The sequence below is a fragment of the Apodemus sylvaticus genome, chromosome 7 (assembly GCF_947179515.1).
Source record: "Apodemus sylvaticus chromosome 7, mApoSyl1.1, whole genome shotgun sequence".
Lineage (NCBI taxonomy): Eukaryota > Metazoa > Chordata > Mammalia > Rodentia > Muridae > Apodemus > Apodemus sylvaticus.
Window position 1 is genome coordinate 75,891,917 of NC_067478.1, and position 18,878 is coordinate 75,910,794.

The 18,878-nt window shown below is 41.3% G+C and overlaps 1 protein-coding gene and 1 long non-coding RNA gene across 3 annotated transcripts in view; one reads left to right on the top strand and one right to left on the bottom strand.

The window, feature by feature from the left end:
* Positions 1-2,333: 2,333 nt before the first annotated feature.
* LOC127689070 (uncharacterized) lies at positions 2,334-5,568 on the bottom strand. 2 transcript variants are annotated; one of them, XR_007978828.1, is made up of 3 exons: positions 5,387-5,568; positions 2,936-3,049; positions 2,334-2,850 (listed from the first exon to the last, which is right to left on the bottom strand). It is a non-coding gene; the product is annotated as an uncharacterized LOC127689070 (long non-coding RNA). The 2 variants fall into 2 exon arrangements; XR_007978827.1 differs by having other exon boundaries at positions 5,383-5,568.
* A 134-nt stretch (positions 5,569-5,702) lies between these two features.
* The window catches only part of Ddx10 (DEAD-box helicase 10), a 143,317-nt gene continuing 130,141 nt past the window's right edge, over positions 5,703-18,878 (top strand). Inside the window, exons 1-5 of the mRNA XM_052188339.1 lie at positions 5,703-5,991; positions 11,906-11,966; positions 14,034-14,164; positions 15,666-15,824; positions 16,899-17,019. Of these exons, the coding sequence (XP_052044299.1) occupies positions 5,806-5,991; positions 11,906-11,966; positions 14,034-14,164; positions 15,666-15,824; positions 16,899-17,019 (658 nt within the window). The 5' untranslated portion in view covers positions 5,703-5,805. The remainder of the gene's footprint in view (positions 5,992-11,905; positions 11,967-14,033; positions 14,165-15,665; positions 15,825-16,898; positions 17,020-18,878) is intronic.

Consider the following 18,878-nt stretch of genomic DNA (forward strand, 5'->3'; position numbering starts at 1 on the left):
TTTAAAAACACTTTTCCTTAATACAAAAAAATTTAATTCAACAAAAGTTGCTGGACTATCTGGACTACATACTGTAACCTAAGCTAATCAATTCCCTTCAAAATATATATGCACATATGTTTAGTCTATCAGTTCTGTTCCTTTTGAGAATCTTGATTACTACAATAAGTTCTAATAGAAGATATTTTTCTTTTCCTTTTCTTAATTGTTTGTTTGTTTCCAGACAGGGTTTCTCTGTGTAGCTCTGGCTGTCCTGGAACTCACTCTGTAGACCAGGCTGGCCTCAAACTCAGAAATCCGCCTGCCTTTACCTCCTGAGTGCTGGGATTAAAGGCCTGTGACACTACCACTCACCTTAAAAGATATTTTTCAAAGTGAATATATGGAGTTCTGGGAAGAAAGGAGTTATATTTAGAGAGTGGTTAAACTTATAGCACATTACCATGTGCTAAACATTATGTATTAATTATCTTAGATGAGTATTATTAGACTTGTAGATTTCTAAAACCCAATTCAAGTAAGGTGTAGTAAGACAGGTAGGAGATACAGGCAGGAAGATGAAGAGTTCAAAGCCAGCCTGGATTACTTGAGACCCTGTTTCAAGAAACGAAGCCCAAACAAACAACATGTAAATGTCTTCTTCTCCAGGGGGGACACATTGTACTACCCTCAGAAATGCCCAAAGCCATGGGTAATTCCAAACTGTGCAGATATTACCAGGTACATGGGTCCAGTAATCTGCTTTCATAGTTTCCCTGTATTAAAAAAAATCAAGAGATAGAAATTGGTAAAGTAAAATGGATTCCTTTGCAATTTGGTTCGACCAAGGAGACAAAGTCTTCTAGTTTCTCTCTTTTCCTATAACAGTATTATAATTTTACGGAAAAAATGAAATAACAACCAGAACATTCGTGTTATTGTCCTCTGTCTGTGAGGCAAGCTGTCAGGATTGAGCTGTTTGAGGTTGTTCCTCCTTTGGTTTTGGGGCCTACCTCTTAGCACATGAGAGCCCTGGACAATTTAATTCTTTCAAGTTTTATGACCCAGGTTATACTACTTTATGTATAGTATGCTTACCCTATACACTCAGACCTCTGATTCCGTGTAACACATGGACTAGGCACGATAAAAGATCAGCAAGAAATAATAACCAAATAGAACAATTATAACAATGTACTGAAATAAAGTTCCATGGTTTTACTATCTGGAAGAGTCAAGACAAATATTAATATTTTTGGACTGCAGTTGACTGTTGGTTACAAAAATCACAGAAGCCTGACACATGCCTTTAATCTCAGCCCTTGGGAGGCAGAGGCAGGTGGATTTCTGAGTTCAAGCCCAACCTGGTCTACAGAGTGATTTCCAGGACAGCCAGTGCTATACAGAGAAACCCTGTTTTGAAAAACCAAAAACAAATAAATAAAAAATAGCAGGAAAAAAAAAGATGGGAGGGTGGGGCCCTTGTATTTCTGTGAATATAGACGTTATTCTGCAGTTTTTTTTGGGGGGGGGGACTAAGGTTCATAAACCTGCTACCTTACTTTTTCTGTATATTTTTTAAGTGTACTTTTTTTTTTTTTTGAGTCAAGGTCTTGAATAGCTTTAGCTGCTCTTGCCCTTGCTATGTATCCAAGGCTGGTCTTAAAGTACTGACTCCCCCTGACTTTATCATCTGAGTTCTGGGATTACAGGTGTGCACCATGATGTCTACTGTTATTCATTCAGTGTTGGGGACTGGACTCAGGATTTTTTTTTTTTTTTTTGAGACAGAGTTTCTTTGGATAGTCTTGGCTCTGCTGGAACTCTGTACACCAGGCTGGCCTTGAACTCAGAGATCTACCTGCCTCTGCCTCCCAAGTGCTGACATTAAAGACGTGCACCACCACTGTCCAGCAGGACTCAGGATCTTGTGTATGCTAAGCAAGCACTTTGAGTTACATCTCTAGCCAGTTTCTTTATATTTTAAATAAGGAATCAGAAACTGGTAAAGGAAAAAACATGCAGGGGAAGATGCCAGGATCTATTTACCTTTCCTGGAACAATGTTATAGAAAACAAACAAGCAAACAGCCAGGAAATATTTAACTGTAAGATAAATGTCAGAACTGTGAAATCGTTTTAAAAGATATATAATATATATTTACGTATTTATAAGTGCACATGACCTACTGATTCTACTTAGTCTTGCTCATCTTTGCATGTGTTTAGGGCTGACCACTTGGGACTGGATGACCTATTGAGGGGCTTGTTCCCAACAAAAACTGATTTCTCTTCCCTTTCTCATCAGCCATTCATTTCCTGTAGCTCTTCCTCTGGTGGCAGGACCTTATGGAATTTCCCCACCTATGGTGGCATGTGTCCTGGTGTTGTCATTATGCAGGTTTTTTTTTTTCAAGCGACAACATTATTGAGATTTCATGCATTCAACTTCCCTTCCATGTCTAGAAATAATGATCCTGAAGTCCATGTCCTGACCTGGTGGCTTGTACGATCTTTCTTCGTCCTCTTCTACTTCTTGTTTTTGTTTTGTTTGTTGCTTGTTTTTCTGCAACTTTGTTCCAGGAAAGGTAAGTAGAAATTGGGATTTTTCTCCTCCATGGTTTTTCCTTTACAGTTTCTGATTGCTTATTCAAAATATAGGGGAATTGGCTGGAGATGCAGCTCAGTGTGTAGAGTGCTTGTCCGGCATACACAAGGTCCTAAGTCTGGTCCCTAACACTGAAGAGAGGATAGAATCCTTTTCTTGCCTTAGTCATTGTTGGTGCCCTTATTTAACTTCTCTTGTCATTTTTCTGGAGCCTTATATGTGGAGTTGCATTGTAGATGTATCAACATGGAAAAGACTCTCCCCCTTTTAAAACAAACAAACAATCAGGCAAAAAGCTGAACATGGAGGCCCACCCTTGGACCTCTTCTGTTGAACAGCTCTGGCTTACCATCTTTACTCTGTTCTCAGGACCTCTGCCTCCTTACCCAGAATTCAACGACCTGTTCCACTTTTGCACTCATTTGTTCATTGTTTCAGTCTGACTGGGTTTCATTGGCAGGATCTGTGGGACAAGAACTCAATGTTGGTCTCTGATTTTGAGTGCTCCAATGTTTGTTGATTTTCTGGCACCTCTGCATCGATACCAAGCCCTCCTGAGCCTGTTGACTACATAGTATGGCATTCAAAGAGAAAGTCCCAGTCTCACTACAGGGGAGGGCTTCCTGAGGAGCTGAGAGATAAATTTTGTTTTTCCTTTAGTGGTGGAGCAGTCCAGCATTGCTCATACTTTAAAAAGAGATCTCAGTCATACTCGTCAATTCCCTAAGCTTCTCTTGGGTAGAATCCTTTCCTTGCATTAGTCATTGTTGGCGCCCTATCTTGCTTGTCCTTGGAAAAGTTCACAAGACATTCTCTCTCTTTTTCCCTCTCTTTCTCTCTCTCTCTCTCTCTCTCTCTCTCTCTCTCTCTCTCTCTCTCTCTCTCTCTCTCTCCTGCCTATGACTCAGGATGTAGCTCCAGTGCCCACATGGATCTCCACCATGATGATAATGGACTAAACCTCTGAAACTTTAAGTCATGCCAGTTAAATACTTCCTTCTATAAAAGTTGCCTTGGTCATGGTATCTCTTCACAGTGACTAACATAGTACTCATCTCAGGGTTTGTTTGTTTTTGTTTTTGTTTTTTTTGGTACTTTGTAAGATAAATGGTGGTTAATGTTTAGGATGCTCTCCAAAGGCACCTTTACCATGCCTATATTTAAGGGCCTTTTCTGTATTATGTAACTTTTTCTTACTGATAATTTTGCTTTAAGACATTTTGAGTCAACGTGGTGACATTTAACTGAAATTAGAGCATTCAGGATGCAGGAGAATCATTATAAATTTGAGGCCAGCCTGATCTACAGAGCAAGTTTTAGCCCCACTCTTGAAAATACATTTTAATAAAAAAAAAAAAAACACAACACAGAGGCCAGAGAGATGAGTCAGAGTTTAAGGCTGCTTTTCTGGAGGACTATCATTTGATTTTTTTTTTCACCCACTTGGAAGCCAACAACTGTCTGACATCTTTTTCTGGCTTCCTATGGTGCACAGACATAAATGTAAGGAAAACACTCATAAAGATAAAATAAAACTTAAAAATGTATTGAAAAAACTCCATACATTTTGTTATGGCAGAATCCAAGTTCCCTCAATGCTTATACATTTGTTGTAGGGACAGACCTACCAGATGATGGGTTAACAGGAAAGCATGTTAGTTCAGTGCACAGTCCCTGTCCCACTGAGCAGTGACTTAGAATGCTGGCTTACAGCCCATCTTCAATAGGGAACAGTCAATTTATGGAGAACTGAAAGGAAAGTAGGATCTAATGGTAGGAAATGGAAGATGAGTATACAAGGGAGGAAGATGTTGAGGTGAGGCTTATTTGTAGTTTCCTTTGTGCTGTGTGTCTTTTCCTATGGAAACATGACTATGCAGTCTTGGCTGGCCTTGAACGTGTGATGCTACTCCTGTTTCTGTCTCTGGAGTGGTCCCATTTGACACCAAGTCTTGCTAGAGGGCTTATTAATGAGCAGTTTCCTGAAGCCAGAGAAATGTTACTTGCCATTTCTTTGCAAACTGCCTTTATGTCAATTTATGGAGGTCTTTTCCTTTTCTTCTTTCTTTACAAAATGTAAAAATAGATTTTTTTCATACAATATATTCTGATTACGGTTTCTTCTCCCCACTTAAACATTTGTTTTTTTGTTTTTCCTGAGAGACAAAACTTCCAATTTCTTGCTTGTGTGTACACATACTATTAAGTTTGCCATTAATCATCTTTGTTTTACAGTTTAGGTAAGTATATTCATATTATCATACAACTAATATCCTGGCCTCTCTTCCTCTTGGAAACTCTGTAGCAAAACAGTTAAAGCCTTATCCTGTTTAAGCTTCTGGAAGGCACCCTCTACTTTCTTTTCCAAAGTTTGTGTGTGTGTGTGTGTGTGTAAATCAGAGGACAACTTGTTGGAGTAAGGTAAACTCAGTTTGTGTCAGTACTCTTGAAATGTGGTTATAGTCTGAAGGGTTGAGCGGAAGACTCTGAAAGACGTAAATGTCCTTTTTTTTCTTTTTGGATTTTGGTTTTTTCGAGACAGGGTTTCTCTGTGTAGCCCTGGCTGTCCTGGAACTCACTCTGTAGACCAGGCTGGCCTCGAACTCAGAAATCCGCCTGCCTCTGCCTCCCAGAGTGCTGTGATTACAGGAAATGTCCCTTTTTTTTTTTTTTTTTAAATACCTAGAGACACACACCATAGTGGATGGGAATTAGTCACCACCTAGTAGATTTTAGACCAATCTTTCTGCCCTCTGGGTCGAAATGTGCAGAACGAAGATTACGATTAAGACTTACATACTCTATAACGTGTAGCAGTGTACTCACGAATCTTAGGTACACTTGAATCCAGAACAAACGAAAAGCAGTACTTTACGCTGAGTAGTATGACAGCACCATACTAACAACAAGCAGCATACTCGCTGTTTCCGGAAGCCCTAAGCATGCTCCTTAGTGGAGCACGCCCAATTCCTCAGAGCACGCTTCTCCCGGCGCCTTAAGATCGCTCCGCCCTGCGGAAGCCAAATCACCAATCATCGTCCGCGCATTGACGGTCGTCATTAATGTGTGCCCACTCTTCCCAGCTTGGAGGGCGGGATCCCGGCTTTGCGCGTGCGCTCCTGCGCCCTCTCCACACGCTGGTTTCGCGTCTTCCGTGCTGCTCTTGGAGTGAGGGCTGTCTCGCGTCTAGCGGTGCCCTGAGTCCTGGCAGCCTCCACCATGGGCAAAACGGTTGGTTCTCTGGGTCAGGGAACCCGACCCGACCCGGTGCGGAGCTTCAATCGCTGGAAGAAAAAACACAGCCACAGGCAGCACCAAAAGAAGGAGCGGAGGAAGCAACTAAAGAAGCCGGAATGGCAGGTCGAGCGCGAGGGGATCAGCCGCCTCATGCAAAACTACGAGAAGGTGAGGCGGGCTCTGGGCACGTTCGGCGGGGCTCTGGGGAGCGAGGGTGGGCGCAGCCGGGCGGTGTCGCCGCTGTGGTGGACGTCGGGCCTGGGTGGTGTGGGAAAGGGGCGGACCCGGCTAATGAGGCCTCGCTAGTGGTCTGTTGGGTGCCGCCCCGCAGGTCTGACTCTTCTGCTTGCCACAGTGCTGGGAAAGGTGATAGAAATGCAGTGACACTCCGGGTAGGGACCTGTAGTACCGCAGTGATTATAGGATAGAGCTGCAGTAGTAGTGACCGCTGCGGAAAGAACCTAGCGAATGGAGTGAGAGCCTTCAGTAGAGTGCTAGCCCAGCATACAGGAAGTCCTGGGTTCAATCCTCAGCTCCACATAAACCGGGCACATTTTTTTGTTTGTTTGGTTTTTTTGTTTTTGTTTTTCGAGACAGGGTTTCTCTGTGTGGTCCTGGCTGTCACTCTGTAGACCAGGCTGGCCTCGAACTCAGAAATCCTCCTGCCTCTGCCTCCCAAGTGCTGGGATTACAGGCGTGCGCCACCACGCCCGGTTTAACTGGGCCCATATTGAGCACTAAAGAGGTGGAGGCAGGGGGTCAGAGGTACGAAGTTATCCACAGCTTTATAGCAAGTTCGAGCTCACTCAGTGATATATGAAACTTGCTCTCCAAAATGAAATAAATAAGTTAAAATCTGGAGTGATATAGGAAATACTGTTGTGCTTAGGAAATGTTTAAAATAAGAGAAATAGTATGTACCCTTTAAAGTATTCTCCATATGTATTATATTCTTTGCCCCTATCTTGGGGTATGGATCTTAATATTCCAATTTACGTATAAGAATTGTAGAGTTTGGAGAGGATAAGGAACTTGACCTAATTTCCCACATCTAGTAGTGTGGACTTGGAACCTAGACTTGAGTCTGTTTCCGAAGCTCTCACTCTTTCCTTTGGGAATTGGCTCTGTCCCTTAGCATCATCCTCTGTCCTGTGCCTCATTGTCTTCATGGTTTTCACCAAGAATCAGTGTAGAGAAACTGGAATGTGTTGGTCTGTTCCTGACATCCCTACCTTACAGCCAGTGTCCCTAGGTGAGTGGTCTCATAGGTAACACTTGGACAAGCTGACATGTTTTCCTGCTGTAGGTGTCTGTCTCTTAGGAATGTTACTTCCTATCTGTACCCAGAAAACCCATATTTTTCAGCATTCATCCACCTCTCTCACATTTCCAGTGAATGCCTCCTTTCTAGTGTAGGGATTTAACAGATAGAATTATCCTGGAATTAAAGTCATTACTTGTTATCTTGTAGCTTAAATAACAACAACGAGATAAACTGTTCAGAGTTGGCAATATTTAAGAATTAGTTTGGGTTTTGAGTTCAGATAATTTGATTCAAGCTAGGTTTTGATTTTGTTCAGCAGCTATATGACTTTGGTTACTTATACTATTTGTGCCCACCCCTTATCTTCACATTCCTTTATTCTCTGAAATTTTATTACCACTGACAACTCCAACTATTGGCTTTATATACATACAAATGCTTTATTATGCATTGCTCCTAAGTTGTAAACTCCAATAACCTGCCTGGAAGTTTTAAGCTCCAATGAAACAATTTTAAGAATGTGGTCAAATCTTATTGAACCTGAGTTCAATCCCTAAAATACACATGGCCAAAAGAAAGAACTGAGTTTCTTGTCCTCTGACCTCCACACAAAGACACAAATGAAAACACAAACCATCTGGTTTTGTTCATTAGATATTGATATAATCAAAGTGCTTATTAAAGTCACCCTACCAGTCGGGCAGTGGTGGCGCACACCTGTAATCCCAACACTCTGGGAGGCAGAGACAGGTGGATTTCTGGTACCTCCCTTATAAGTTGTAAGGAATTAGTAAGATTAAGTGTGGAAAACATTATTCACAATGCCTGTCATATAGAAAAAAGATCAATTAAAGAAGAGGTCATTATTACCATTGCTTTTGTATTTTGTTTGGGCTGTGACTAGAATTGCTCAGAGAGTAACCTTAGCCTTTGCTTGCTTTACTCCTGTGGATCTGTGATTCCTTGTTTTGTTCTACCCAGAACTTTTCTGAGTTCATATCCTTATTTCTGCCTATGCTGAATGTCTTAGTTAGGGTTTTACATCGTGACCAAGGCAACTCTTATATGGACAACATTTAATTGGGGCTGGCTTACAGGTTCAAAGGGTCCAGGCAGACATGGTGCAGGAGGAGCTGAGAGTTCTACATCTTTATCTGAAGGCTGCTAGCAGAATACTGGCTTCCAGGCTGCTAAAAAAGGGTCTTAAAGACCACACCCACAGTGGCATACCTATTCCAACAAGGCCACACCTTCTAATAGCACTACTCCCTGCCCGAGCATATACAAACCATTATGCTGAATGTTTACACTTACAGGACTATACATTTGTGTGTGTGTGTGTGTGTGTGTGTGTGTGTATAAGATGTTTTCTTTATTTACATTTCAAATGTTAACCCCTTTCCCGGTTTCTTTCCCTTCCGGAACTCCCCCCTCCCCCCACCCTCCTCCCCTTCTATGAGGGTGTTTCTCCACCCACTCCCACCTCCCCCACCTTCGATTCCCCTACACTGGGGCATCCATCAAGCCTTCATAGGACAAAAGACCTCCCATTGATGCCTGGCTGTATATGCAGCAGGAGTCATATGTACTCCTTGGTTGATGGTTTAGTCCCTGGGAGCTCTGAGGGGTCTGGTTTGCTGATATTGTTGTTCTTCCTATGGGTTTGCAAATCCCTTCAGCTCCTTTAGTCCTTTCTCTAACTCCTCCGTTGGAGACCCTACACTCAGTCTAATGGTTGGCTGTGAGACAACCCTCTGTATTTGTAAGACTCTGGCAGGGCCTCTCAGGAGACAGCTATATTAGGCTCCTTTCAGCAAGCATTTCTTGGCATCCACAATAGTGTTGGGGTTTGGTGACTGTGTATGGGATGAATTTCCAGGTGGGACAGTCTCTGGATTGTCTTTCCTTCTGTCTCTGCTCCACACTTTGTTTCCATTTTTGTTGCTGTGAGTATTTTGTTCCCCTTTCTAAGGACTGAAGCACCCACATTTAGGTCTTCCTTCTTCTTGAGCTTCATGTGGTCTGTGAATTGTATCTTGGGTATTCCAAGCTTTTGGTCTAATATCCTCTTATCAGTGATTGCAAATCATGTGTGTTCTTTTGTGACTGGGTTACCTCACTCAGGATATTTTCTAGTTCCATCCATTTGCCTAAGAATTTCACTAAGTCATTGGTTTTTTTTGTTTTGTTTTGTTTCTTTTTTCTTTCTTTTTTTTTTTTTTGGATTTGGTTTTTTTTCGAGACAGGGTTTCTCTGTATAGCCCTGTCTGGAACTCACTCTGTAGACTCAGAAATCTGCCTGCCTCTGCCTCCCAGAGTCCTGGGATTACAGGTGTGTGCCACCACTGCCTGTCTAAGTCATTGTTTTTAATAGCTGAGCAGTACTCCACTATGTAAATGTACTATATTTTCTGTATTCATTCCTCTGTTAAAGGACATCTAGGTTCTTTCCAGCTTCTAGCTGTTATAAATAAGGCTGCTATGAACATAGTGGAGCATGTCTCCTTGTTATATGTTGGAGCATCTTTTGTGTATATGACCAGGAGTGGTATAGCTGGGTCCTCAGGTAGTACTATGTCCAATTTTCTGAGGAACCGTCAGACTGATTTCCAGAGTGGTTGTACCAGCTTGCAATCCCACCAACAATGGGATTGTTTCTTTCTTCACATCCTTGCCAGATGCTTTTTTTTTTTTTTTTTTTTTTTTAAGTCAGCAAGGCTGAAAGGCCACTCATGCTACCTTTGATAGTCTCTAAGTTTGAATCTCTTCCTTTTCCTCTAGCTTGAGGGTTCTAATCCTTGGCTTATGACTGGCTGGATTGTAGGAGAATGTGTGTGTGGGAGGATTTGTCTGAGGCCAAGGTAAGCTCTTATCTGTGAGCTCCTACAAAATAAGAACAAGTTTCATAGTTCTGAAACATAATAACACAGAGTAAGTAGTCAACTTCCCAAAGGGAGGAATGGAATCATAGCAATGAATGATTTGACAAAGCAATACTAAAACCTAGCGGGACAAATGACAAGGAAATCTCCAGGTCTTATGTAGGTGTCTAATGAAGGAATCATCTGGGCTCCAAAGGGCTTGGGTAGTCCATCTTTGTGGACTTTATTTTCTGCAGTACACTTTCTCTCAAGTTGGCTCCCGTTATGCCTGAACTTGCATCAGTGGATGCCCCATGGTCCAGCTTTTTGTGGGTCCCATCATTATCCAGGCTTCACCATCATACATTCATGTGATGGCTTCTCAGGGCCTTCTTGCAGAGGCTTTGACCTGCCAGTCCTTCACCTGGCCTTAGTGACTCTCTGGAAGCTTAGTGTGAGCCTCCATAACTCCCTATTCTTCCACATTTCATGGCTGTGCCTGTAAGATTAGTACCATGTGGACAGCATTGCCCAACTGTAAGTTCTGCTGTCAGTTTGGCCTCTTTGTATTCCCTCAAGTCAGCTTCTTTGTGTTGACCCCATGAGGTATTTCCTAGGTGGTTGGTCAGAGAGGGAGGGTCTTAAGTGGCATTCTCAGTTTATGCCCTGTCTTTTCAAATGACTGCATTTTCCTTAGATAGAGACTTCAGTGAGAAGAGTCTTGTTGTTGAGGCTCCTTTTCCCAGGACACAGGGTTTCACTTTGTGGTGCCAATCTTAACAATTTACAGTTACTTTCTTAGCAACCATAGTACCTGAAACTTTAAATTCCCTTCTTTCTTTGCCAAATGGCAGAGTTTCCCTATCTGTCTGTTTGCTTGTTACATGTGCTCACTGTAGACCTAGTTAAGAACAGTAAGCTGTAACCATGACACTGACTGAATGACTGCTATCCTGGCTTGAGATTTCATTGACAAACAAATTAATCCAATACTTTCGGATTTATCTTCTCTCATGTTCTCAGGACATGCCAGCATACAGTCAGATTCTTGGCCAGAATATGACATGGATAGTTTCTGGTATAAATCAGGATAGTCAGTATGTCCCTCTGAACCTCAGGAATTATATGTGAGCCTCTACTGTCAGCATTTCTCTTGGCATTCTGAACTTCCCCTGGATTTCATATTAAGGTGTGCTTGAATATTCTAAGACTTCTCTAGGTTGAAGTCCCATACTCTTCTCCAGTCCTCTCACAAACAAGTGCTGAAGGCTTATGGATCGCGGCGTCAGGCATATAGCATCAGGCATATAGCATCAGGCATACAGTAACAGCCCCAGTTCTTACCATTGTTGCATATTAGTTGTCTCATTGTTATGAGCCAGAATACCTGACAGGAAGTTCCTTAAGGAGGAAGGATGTATTCTGCTTTATAGTTTGTGTGGATCCAGCCTCTTTTGGCAGGGAGAAGATGGTATCTTGAGTGTGCGATGGCTAGTTTGCAGATGAATGTTGGTGCAGATTACACTTAGGTATCTTCCCGCCTTAATTAACCCTATTTAGGAACCATGTCATAGACATGCCCTAACGTTTGTTTCTTGGGTGATTCTATATCCTTTCAAGTTTACAATCACTATTACCTATCATACTATCTTCCTTAGGTATTCTCTATCCTATGAAAGTAGCTCATTATTTAGTGGTACCACAAGTAAGGAAGGAGGAACACTTCTTAAGTTCTGCTTGGAAGAGTATCTGCCAATTGAGGTTCCTCCATGGGACATTATGTTATTTGAATAAATGTCTTTTGTTTAGAAGAGATGGTATGCTTCTAATTTTGTTATATGAAGGATGAGCTAGGTAGTACATTGTAGGGGAAAGGGGGAGTTGTATTATGAAACTAGTGAGTCATCTAGCATTTCTTGTCTTATCTGACATTTTATTTTTATAATCTTTTTTCCAGATAAATGTAAATGAAATTACAAGATTTTCAGATTTCCCTTTGTCTAAAAAAACATTGAAAGGTAAGTATTTATGGTCATTTTAGAATGGATTGTTAGATTTATTCATATCTTTTCAATTAAAAAAATGCACTTGTATGTTAATATATATGAACATGTTCATATTTTCATGTAGGGTTTCTAAGTGACCTAGAATTCTCTAATTAGTCTAGATTGGCTGGCCAGCAGGCCCCACAAATCTTCCTGCTTTTCTATCCTAGTCCAGGTTGAAAAGCACACAGAACTCCATATGCGGCATTTTTTGAAGGTTTTGAAGATTGTCTCAAGTCCTCATTCACTTTACTGATGGAACTATATCTGTAGCCCCACACCTTTTAGAGAAGATAACGATTAACAGGAAGAAATAATCTTTTGTCATTTTTGGTATCATGAAATACCATAAATGTAAGGTTTGCTTTTTTGAAACAGTGTTATGTAGTCTAGGATAGCCTTGAACTCCTTTTAATGTTCAGACTATAAAGTCATCGATCCTCCTCCCAGGCATGTACCATCCACCCACCTCTAAAACACTGAATGTTATTTCTTTTTTTAATTTTTTAATATTTATTTATTTATTTATTTATTTATTTATTTATTTATTTATTTTATTTTTTGTTTTTTTGGATTTGGGTTTTTCGAGACAGGGTTTCTCTGTATAGCTCTGGCTGTCCTGGAACTTACTCTATAGACCAGGCTGGCCTCGAACTCAGAAATCCGCCTGCCTCTGCCTCCCAGAGTGTTGGGATTACAGGTGTGCTCCACCACCGCTCGGCTATTTCTTACTCTTTCTGGATTGGCTGAAGATAAGTTAAAAAGGACCAGAAAGCTCTGAACATTTTGAATGAGACTCAGTGATTCTATCAGTTAAACAGGAGAACAAACAAAAGTATTTTACCCTTTGTGTTAGTTTTGTAGGGTAGACATGACAGTCTTTTTTTTTTTTTTTTTTTTTTTTTTTTGAGACAGGGTTTCTCTGTACAGCCCTGGCTGTCCTGGAACTCACTCTGTAGACCAGGCTGGCCTCGAACTCAGAAATCTGTCTGCCTCTGCCTCCCGAGTGCTGGGATTAAAGGCTTACGCCACCACTGCCCAGCAAAGATTTATTTATTTGTTAATGTATATGAGTACACTATAGCTGTCTTATATATATATATATATATATATATATAATTTTTTTGAGGTAGGTCTCATATATTTTACATTGGCCTCAATACTGCCATTGCTGTGTAGCTGAGGATAACCTTGGACTTTTGACCTTTGATTCTCTATATCCTAACTACTGGCATGTATCCAGGCATTAAACCCTGGGCTTCATCCATCTAAGTAAACACTACCAACTGAGCTGTCCCCGACCCATGATATATATTTTCAGCCAACAATATAGCTCTTGAACCTATTTCAACCTGTGTACCTTTGTGCTGAGTAATAGCTTTCTCTCTCTCCATTCTCCCAGTTTCTGGTGACATTCTTTTTGTTTTTAGGATTTATAAACATGAGATCATCTGGTGTCTGTCTTTCTGTGCCAGACTTGTTTCATTTAATATAATTCATTCTAGGTTCATCCATATTGTCACCATTCTGCATATTGTCTAAGTCCTCAAACAAGCCTCTATCTTGAACAGAAGAACAAGTAGTCTTCAGCTTAAAACAAAACAAAACAATTGATTTATTATTATTACTGGAGTGTGTGTGCTGGAGGGGGTGAGTGCCACAGTCCTCCTGTGGTGGTCAGAGAACAACTTTGTGAAGTCAGTCCTCTCCTTTCATCTGGTCCTGGGGATCAAACTCAGGTTGTCAGGCCTGCAACAGCAAGTGCTTTACCTGATGAACCGTCTCATGCACCTGTTGCCTCCAACATTGAAAGTTCAGAGTTATATGCTTTTAGTTTTCAGGATATAGGCCTAAGTGATTATGGGTTTGGTAGTCTACCCTATGAACCACCAGTCCTTCAAAATTATGTGAGCTATTCTAAGCCTATTTGTGATTTCCATCGGGGTAGAACAGAAGAACCAGCCATCTGTTTGTGATGGGGGCACACAATCAAGCTTGTAGCATCATCCATTAAGAGTTTTCTTCTCTTCACACTGCTAGGTTTGCAAGAAGCCCAGTACCGCTTGGTAACAGAGATACAGAAGCAGACCATAGGGTTGGCTTTACAAGGTAAAGATGTGCTTGGAGCTGCCAAAACTGGATCTGGCAAGACTTTGGCTTTTCTTGTCCCAGTAAGTACATTTGTTTTGGGTCAGAGCCTCTATTATATGATTTTATGACATTCTATACCTACAACAAAACAGACAGTTATGTAAACAATTGTTTCATGTTGGAGTTCCTGGCCAGACAGGAGCCACATCTATCTAGTTCTTTGCCTGATCTCACACTCCTTAGCTTCTATCACAGGGCTTGCCCATGGAAGGCACTCAGTAACTTACTTTGGTGAGTGAGTCAGGATGCTATATAAGCAATTGCATTCTGAAGGAGGTGGATATTCCATGGTGGTAGTGTAGAATGGTTCTGCCTTTTTGCTTGGGTTATTCCATTTGATGTAATTCCCAGGAGACCTGGTGGAGAAAGCTGTTTCTGCTTTCACTCTTGCAAGCCTGTCAGTGGTATTTGTATTTGCCACCCGGCTAGGATAAGGCTGAAATATATTCATGATGTGAGAATTCTTTCCCCAGGCAGATGTAAATGAATATATACTCCTGCCTTATAGACACTACCAAGAAAACAAAGTATGGTTCCACTGAAGTTCAACTTTTGAGAGTCAGTGAATTTATTGGGTTTACTTATAGAGCATGAATTACAGGTTACTTCTACAGGATAGATAACTCCAAAGCAACTGGGCTTATGACATGCCCATAGCTGCACTGACAGCTTCCCTTCAGTTAGCCCATTACATTTGTATACTCTAATGCCATTTGAAATGCTGAGGTCATATACAGTTAGGGAAGATGATATACAGATGACTGGGAGGTTCAGGAGTGAATGACCAGAATGTCAGGTGAGGGTCTAGTGAATATCCCACTCTTTGCTGTAAGGAATATAAAAAAAACAATCTCAGGGGGTCTCTTGGCAGTAGTTAACAGATGTTCTGATGAAGATGATGATTGTTAATCTTGCTCACATGAAGGGGTTTGTGTATTGAGAAATTTCTGGAACACTGATAGCTGTCTTTACAGTAGTAGGGTAGTCGTAGTCTTAGGAATTCACTTACATTACAGTTGCTCAGTTGGTTTTTCTGATTTGGTTCCTACAAAAACAACTGGCCCCTAGAGAAAGCAAATCATTTGTCTCAAAACTAGTTTTCTTTTAAATCCTAGTTGTTGTTATTATAGCATTATTTTTCTACATATAGGGAATTCAATCACTGTAAAGCTCTAACAGCTATACAGATTCTAATGTGGTTTCTGTTTAGAACATAACTTTCTTGTCCCTGTTTGAGAGGTGTGGGTTATACAATAGCTGGGTCCTCCAGTAGCTGGTCTTCTGATTTTTTTGACTCTGACATCAAATGAGTTGCCTTAAGACTTCTCTTTGGCCTCTGCATTGGAGTTGGATGCTTCTGTTAGCTGGAAGAAAATGCCTCTTTCAGACTGGATAAAACTTGTGAGAGGAATGCCTTTTGCTTGATGCTGTATTTGATTTGAAGGGAAGGGTTGAGACTTTAGTCAAATTGAAGATTTTTTTCTAAGAGATTATTAAAAACACTTTGCTTTCATCTTCAAGGTGTTGGAAGCCTTATACCGCCTGCAGTGGACTTCAACAGATGGCCTGGGTGTTCTGATAATATCACCTACTCGAGAACTGGCCTATCAAACATTTGAGGTTCTACGAAAAGTAGGGAAGAATCATGATTTTTCAGCTGGTCTCATCATTGGTGGAAAGGTTCGTTCCTTATCTGCCCCTTCCTTTAACAACACTCTGCAGATGAAGCGGGAGAGGAGATGGAGGACTTTGGATGGGGCCTTTATATAGGTCCAGAAAGTCCACTCTTGTCAGCATCTGAGTTCATGAGGCTTTCAGACAGATGGACAGGCTATCTAGAGCAAACCTATTTGTTTGCATGCTTTGGGAAAGAGAACACTGCAGTATGTGGACGTAATACCTTTTAATAGAATGTTTAAGAGGCTGAATAATTAAAACAAAAAACACTGCTATGACAATACCACTTGAAAGGATGATGATTGCTTTGAGGAGTATGTATTTAGTTATGGTATTATGGTAAGACCTGGCCAGCTTTTGTTGACTTTAGTATATCTGAGATGGTTATATCTGCTATGGTTACCTCTAGGCTGAGAGGATAAGTCGTTCTTGAATTTCTATGCACATGTATACAAGCAAGGAAGAGGTAGTGTCACAGACACTACTCTTGTACCTGCTACTTGTCTTTAACATTTAATAGCATTTGGTGGTTCTTGTCTGAAGGTGAGAACCTATAAACTGTAAATGTAAACTGTAGTGCTTATTTAGCTCCCCCAACCCAAAAAAATATGGAAGTTGTATGGGAGAGCCTGTTCAGTGCCTCTAGTCCTGACTTAGAGAGTTGGAGTAATTGCAATTTTTAAGACTGTTTACTGACTTAGTAGGAAATTAAGTCTTGTCTTAGTCATTTGTTAGTATTTTTTAGCCTCAGAATCCTGGGTATGATGAGCTCTTGAGTTTCTTCATTTTTTTTTTCAATAATTTTTTTTTTTTAAATTCACTTAACATCCTGGTCACAGCCCCCGACCCCTTACTACCCTTACAAGTCCCTTCCCTCTATCGCCCCCTCCTCTTCTCTGAGGACTTAGATTTTACTTGGAAATGTGGTGGGTGTGCTATAGAACTAAAAGGGAGAAGTGGTGTCTATCTCTAAGCATCTAAACTGCTCCAATGAATTCTGTGTGCAAGTGGCTTTTATAGTTGAGCATAAGCTGCTGTAAGGCATGTATGTGTAACCAAAGAAACGACTGTTTGCAGGATCTGAAACATGAAGCTGAGAGGATCAATAACATAAACATACTCGTTTGTACACCAGGTCGACTTCTTCAACACATGGATGAAACAATATGTTTTCATGCCACCAATCTTCAGATGTTAGGTGGGTATTATGATTTCTGTTACAAAACAAAACAAGACACAACACCAACTAACCAGCAAACCAGCAAACAAAACCAACCAAAACTCCCCGAAACCCCAGCTCATTCCTGAGAAAGCTCTTCTGAGATTTAATATCAGCAATGCCGTATTAGATAACATGATGAAAACAGTCTGAGGAATAATTTGTACTTTTATTTTGGCATTTGGGCTCTTAAATTAAGAAGAGTACAAGATTGCTACTTCTTTGGTCAATAGACAACATTTCAGGAATCCATTGTATTTAACTAGGTACCTGAGTGTTAGGCATTGACAGTTTTTTTTTTTGTTTCTGGTACATGTATGTGTGCATGTCATATGTATGTTCACACCTGTGTGGGAGTGTATGGAGACCTGAGGTTGATGTCAGGTGTCCACTCTATTCTTTCTACTCTTGTTTACTGAGGCAGTGTCTTTTGGTGAACATAGAGCACACTGGATTGGCAAATACAGCTGGCCAGATTACCTCTGAACTCTAGTCCTTCTGCTTACATGGCAAGTGCTTATCCACTGAGCCGTCTCCTCAGTTAAATTGTCATTTGGTTTAATTTAATGAACTTCTGTTCTGCATGGAGAGGCTGCTTCTTGGTTATTTGTACTGGCTGGTTTTGTGTCAACTTGACACAGGCTGGAGTTATCACAGAGAAAAGAGCTTCAGTTTAGGAAATGCCTCCATGAGATCCAGCTGTGGGGCATTTTCTCAATTAGTGATCAAGTGGGGAGGGACAATTGTGGGTGGTATCATCCCTGGGCTTGTAGTCTTGGGTTCTAAAAGCAAGCAAGCTGAGCAAGGCAGAGGAAGCAAGCCAGTAAGTAACGTCCCTCCATGGCCTCTGCTCATGGTCAGTTCCTGCTTCCTGACCTGCTTGAGTTCCAGTCCTGACATCTTTTGGTGATGAACAGTGATGTGGAAAGTGTAAGCTGAATAAACCCTTTCCTCCCCAACTTGCTTCTTGGTCATGATGTTTGTATAGTAATAGAAACCATGACTAAGACTACCAGCATAGTGGGCGATTCCCGTGACAACCTGACCATGTTTTAGGGAGGACTGTGGAAGGACTTTGGAACTTTGGGCTAGAAGATCCATTTGGTGTTAAGAGCTCTGTGGGATGTTGTGTAGGAGCTTGGAAGATAATTTTGAGAACAGTGCAGAAGATGGAGGCCTGGCTTGTGAAATTTCAGAGGGAAGATTAAAGACTATCAGGGCCATTGCTATTTTGATTGTGAAGATTCTTTTGTTTTGGTTAGCTGGGGCCGAAGAGTCAGCTGTGATTAACAAGATACCAGAACCATTAAAGCAAACCTTTGTGTTACTGGGACTGTTGATGCTGGTTAGTTGGGGCTAAGAAATTAGTGGTGATTAAGAAGAGACTAACATCATTGATGTGAAATCTTGTGGGAAGTGTTTTCTGAGAGCACAGAGGCTGTGTTCCAGAGATAGCCAAGGTTGTACCTTGTGCTGTGGCTGGATTTAGTAATGTGAAAGAGTCACCCTGATGGTACTGGTTTTGAAAGCATGAAGGGGTCATGAAGAGTAGCTGAGTCTTGGCACTGTGAGAGATCAAGGAAGGCAATTGGTGAAGGTGCAGCGTCAGTTGCAATTGATGGCCCAGGACTGAAGAGGTCATGCAAAGGAATTGAGGCTTGGCACCACGAAGAGAGCCTATGAGAGGCTATTGGTGAAGCCTAGTTGCAGTAGAAGACAGCAGTGTTTTGGAGATGCCAGTACTATGAGATGACCACCAAGAACAGCAGAAGCAGTGGAGTAGGCAGCTTGGAGCCTAGAAGGCAATGTGTGTGCTACAAAGGGCAGCACTGGAGAAG